The 5,072-nt window shown below is 35.2% G+C and overlaps 1 protein-coding gene across 1 annotated transcript; it reads left to right on the forward strand.

The window, feature by feature from the left end:
- Positions 1-2,738: 2,738 nt before the first annotated feature.
- Positions 2,739-4,099, forward strand: LOC311608539 (olfactory receptor 5K1). The gene has a single exon (XM_084801068.1). The coding sequence runs from the start codon at positions 3,009-3,011 to the stop codon at positions 4,047-4,049; it is 1,041 nt and encodes a 346-aa protein (XP_084657194.1). The 5' UTR covers positions 2,739-3,008; the 3' UTR covers positions 4,050-4,099.
- The last annotated feature ends 973 nt before the right edge of the window (positions 4,100-5,072 follow it).

Genomic DNA, 5,072 nt, shown 5'->3' on the forward strand with positions numbered 1-5,072 from the left:
TGTCTTTGGTTTAAATACTAGATAATAATCACCCCTGACTTGTGTCACTTCTGAACTCAAGAAAAGCCCAAATTTATCAAACTGCAAGGGTATGTTCATAGTAATATAAAAATATATTTGTAATGTTTTTAGATTATTTTAAAATAAAATTGTACTCCCATCTTCCCGAATGGCATTTAATTTTTTGTTCAGGTATCAACTTGTATATGAAAGGACTAATTTTACATCAGATTTTTTTCAATTCTCATTGAAATTTCAGATAGCTTTCTAGCTTATCTTAAGATTCTTAGACAAGTAACAATGTAAAATTTATTTTTTATCAATTATTATCAATTTGAAAGTTGGATAAAATCATATCCAATGAATTCAAGCTGGCACAAAAATATATTTAGTGGGAAAATCATTCAAATTATAATATATGTTAATTTTTAATTCATTCCTTTTCAGTAATGTTCCCTGAGGGTTTCACCTTCATCTAAGATTTAAAGGTCAGAAATATTTTTAGCAAACCAAAAACTAGGAGCCCTCCCTCTGCTTCTGCAGAACTTCTCTGTCCCTGAGTCTAGAGTACAGCTATGGTCAGTAACTATCCAAGTCTCTGTTCCTATGGAAATGCCGCATAGGATCAAGCAGCCACCCAAAGAAAATACATAGCACGGAGTAAATGCCCAATAAATATTAAGCTAATGTAATATAAACAAGAAGCTATGAAATGCTGTGAATTTCTAATAAGCACAAGAACCATACAACCAAGAAATAGCATGATAACGAGGGTGTCTGTAAGTTATGACTTCTAACTGCCAATGCCATTGCCACAGTAGGCACCTGCTCACTGGCTCTGTTGTGAGCTCATCCACCAAAAAACTGTGATGTGCAGAAAACATTAGCAGCTCCTCAAAGGTTACTGTAGACTTGTGAAAGTTACAGAATACTGCAGCTATCAGGGTATCATGATTATTTGTTAACAAATGGGTTTCCCCCTGATTTTTTAGAGTAATGGTTACTATAGAGAATTTGGAAAGGGGAAAAATAATAAACTGCAATTTTCATTACATAAAAAAACTAATATTAACATTTTGATTTTTTCATACTGTATTTCTATAATTGTTTATGTATTTATTTGGAGATTGTGATTATAGTATATATAAAACACTGTTTTATTCTTCCCCTATTTTGTCTATCTTATCACTGAAATACATTTTCCTGGCAGTGACTTTATACTATGCCATCACATGGGTGACTGACATTTCATAATTCTGCATACCACTTAGTTAGAACGCTATTGTCACTACTAATAAATTCACACTTTTTTATCTTTCAGACAGATTCATCACTAATATTCAAAGGGTATAAACATTTAAGCATTTTATCCTTCTACAACTAAATAGTTTTCCAAGGATTCTACCAATTTTCAGAAATGCAACTAAGTTTCCATTCCATATTGTGCAGATCTCAAATATTATTTCTCTTTTTTAAAAAATCTTGATGTTTCAATAGGCAAAATGATTAAGCTCATGCCACTGTTTCAAGTGATGTGTCGCTAAACAGAAAACAATTGTTTCTGATTTATTAAAACATTATTAGTGTTAGTGCCAATTATCTATTTTCCAACAACCCTCTATTTTGTATGTTTGACATAGAAAAGAACCTTAACAAATTCATTTATTTTGACAATTCATGAGTGATAAGTTTACTGGAATTTATCAATTACTACCCTTAGAATTTTTCAAATATCTTCTGATATCATTTACATTTATTTATACACATAAAACTTGAATGTTTTTCATTGCAAGTATAAGTGATATTAAAAATAAGCTGGAAGTCCTACAACAGTCCTTATTACATCACACTTCCCTCTCGCCTCTGTGTGTGTGTGTGTGTGTGTGAGTGTGTGTGTGTGTGTGTGTGTGTGTGTGTGTGTGTGTGTGTGTGTGTGTGACACTGTCTCTTACTACCTTTTGAATCTCACTGCTTACTCTCAGTCTCTCTGCTTTCCTCCCTGGGTTGCCCATATGACTGCACATCCCAATCTTCAGAAGAAAATGCCTTGTAAATAGCCTATTCCCTGAACCATCTTTTTTTAGTGTATGCTCCAATACCATGATAAATGGAAAAGTTATGAGAGAGAAAATTACCAAGAACATATAGGTTTTGTGGTGTATTACACATAGCATGTAGTTTACTACTGCAGCCTGTGTAACTGTCTAGTTTCACTGCATTAGGTGCATTTACTTTGTGCAATGGTTACCACCACTCAGCGGCAGTGTTCTGTCTTCCCAAACAGAAAATGGACATTCATTAAACCGGAAATGCCCCTTCCAAGCTTCCTGAAAAATTGCACATCTCTCTCTCTGAATTTTTCTCCTGTAGGTGACTCACTTAGGTAAAACTACCAAATGTGTCCATCTATTTTGTCTGCCTTCCTTCATTTAGCATTAAATTTTAACCTATGTTGTTAATATGTCAATATTCCTACTCCTTTATAAGAATGACTAATATTCTAAATTTTTTTGTGTTCACATAACCTATCCATTCATCAGCCCATGCATATCTGGATTCTTTCCACCATCTAGATACTGTGCATAGTGCTGCTATCAATACTGTAACAATGATAGTCTTCTAAGCAATATCCTTAGCTAGTACTGTTGTTGAATTTGTTTGGAGCAATGATATTAGTTATATAATAAGGTTATAAAGCAATCTTCCCAAGAAGTGTTTTGTCCTAATAATAAATAAAATACAACCTATGTGAATCTAATATGAAGGGTATTTTTGCAAATGTGATGGAATGGTATTTAATAAATAGGTGTGAAAGGAATAACTTAAACAAGGAATGTGTCTTGGTGGTAAAACCACTTCCCTAGCATGGACAATGCACTGGGTTCAATCTCTAGCCCTGCAAAGAAAAAAATAAATTATGCTATGAATTAGGCACGCAACTCAAGTCCAGTTGACTTGCAAAGGTGTTATCCAAGATGCATCTCCTCCTTTGAAGCGAAGAGGGCTTAATGATGTCTGAGGCACACAATAAACTAGTACTTTATTTCCCAGCTCTTTTTGTTTGTTTGTTTGTTTGTTTCAGAATGGTCGAAGAAAATCACACCATGAAACGTGAGTTCATCCTTACAGGGTTTACAGACCATCCAGAAATGAAGGCTCTTCTATTTGTGGTATTCTTTGTCATCTACCTGGTCACCATGGTAGGGAATATGGGCCTGATGATTCTGATTTCCAAAGAGCGTTCTCTTCATACCCCGATGTACATCTTTCTGGGCAACCTGGCTCTTGTAGATTCGTGTTGTGCCTGTGCTATTACCCCAAAAATGTTGAGCAACTTTTTTTCCAAAGACAGAATAATTTCTCTGTATGAATGCATGGCACAGTTTTATTTTCTTTGCACTGTTGAAACCGCAGACTGCTTTCTCCTGGCAGCGATGGCTTATGACCGCTATGTGGCCATATGCAACCCACTGCAGTACCACACCATGATGTCCAAGAAGCTCTGCCTTCAGATGACCACAGGGGCCTTTGTAGCTGGAAACCTGCATTCCATGATTCATGTAGGGCTACTATTGAGACTCGCATTCTGTGGGTCTAATCAAATCAACCACTTTTATTGTGACATTCTGCCTTTGTACAGACTCTCCTGCGTTGACCCCTACGTCAATGAGCTTGTGCTGTTTGTCTTTTCAGGCTCAATTCAAGTCTTCACAATCGGTAGTGTCCTCGTATCTTACAGTTACATCGTTTTTACAATTTTCCAGATGAAATCCAAAGAGGGAAGGGCCAAAGCCTTCTCCACCTGTGCATCTCACTTCCTGTCTGTTTCGCTATTCTATGGATCTCTTTTCTTCATGTACATTAGGCCAAATTTGCTAGAAGAGGGTGATAAGGATATACCAGCTGCTATTTTGTTTACCGTAGTGGTTCCCTTGCTAAACCCTTTCATCTACAGCTTAAGGAATAAGGAAGTAAAGAATGTCTTGCAAAAAATCCTGAGGAAAAAAATTATCTCCAGAAATTTTAAGCAAGCGTCTGCTATAGCTTAAAGACCTGATTTAGCAGAAACTTCACATGGAATGACACAGGGAAATGCTTATAAGCTATATGCAAAATATGATAAAATATTATAATGCTTTCAAATTAATCAGCACTATGCCAAGTGGAAATAGAGTTTTAAAAAGAAAATGGGGATGTATCTTAACAGAAAACAGAAAAAAATAAAAAGTAAAATTTGAAATTCAAATACCGAAATAATCTGCTGCTGGGCTCATGGCCTTTGTTAGTGTTGGGGATGGTCCCTGTCCAAACAAAAGACAACAGGCAGACTTGAGGCCAAAATATAAATTACCATCATATAAGCATTTATAATCAACTCATTTTAATAGCTTAGAACATGAGCTAAGGGCATTAGAACCTGTGAAATCTCACCAAATTAAGGCATTGAATAGAAAGAGCAACAACATTGTTGCACGTGAGCATTGAGCAACTCTCCTGCCAACATGTGATGAATACTACTCTGCTGAAGCTGGAGTCAGTGAGGAAATGGATGCACTCTGTAGAAGTGAATATTATATGTGCATATCAGAATTCTTTTCAGAATAGATGACTAATTCAATATGTTCATTTTGAAGAGAGGCTGGCTTTAAAATTTTTTTCACTTCTATGTATATATGCATCATTTCAATAAAACAAAATTCTAGGCAATTAAACCTAATATAAAATTTGAGAAGCTTTGTTGTCAAGTGATTAAGCCAAACTTTTCTGTACCACTTCATGGGGTCTAAGAAAGGGATTAGTACTTTGTATATATTATATGCACACACAAAGAAAGTTTGCGGGTAATGAAATGAGCATGGGGATTATCTTCTTTAAAATCCTGTTGTTGTTATTGTTGTTGTTGTTGTTGTTGTTGTTGTTGTTGTGTTGTTGTGTTGTTGTGTTGTTGTTCTTGGTGTTCATGGTGGTGGTAAAAATAAAAAATTGTAGAAGGAGAATCTAATGATCTTAATGTATTATCCCAAAATAACCACTTTACAATTACTCAAAACACAGATTTGTCAAGATCTTGC

The sequence above is a fragment of the Acomys minous genome, assembly GCF_964271855.1.
Source record: "Acomys minous genome assembly, chromosome: 11".
Taxonomy (NCBI): Eukaryota; Metazoa; Chordata; class Mammalia; order Rodentia; family Muridae; genus Acomys; species Acomys minous.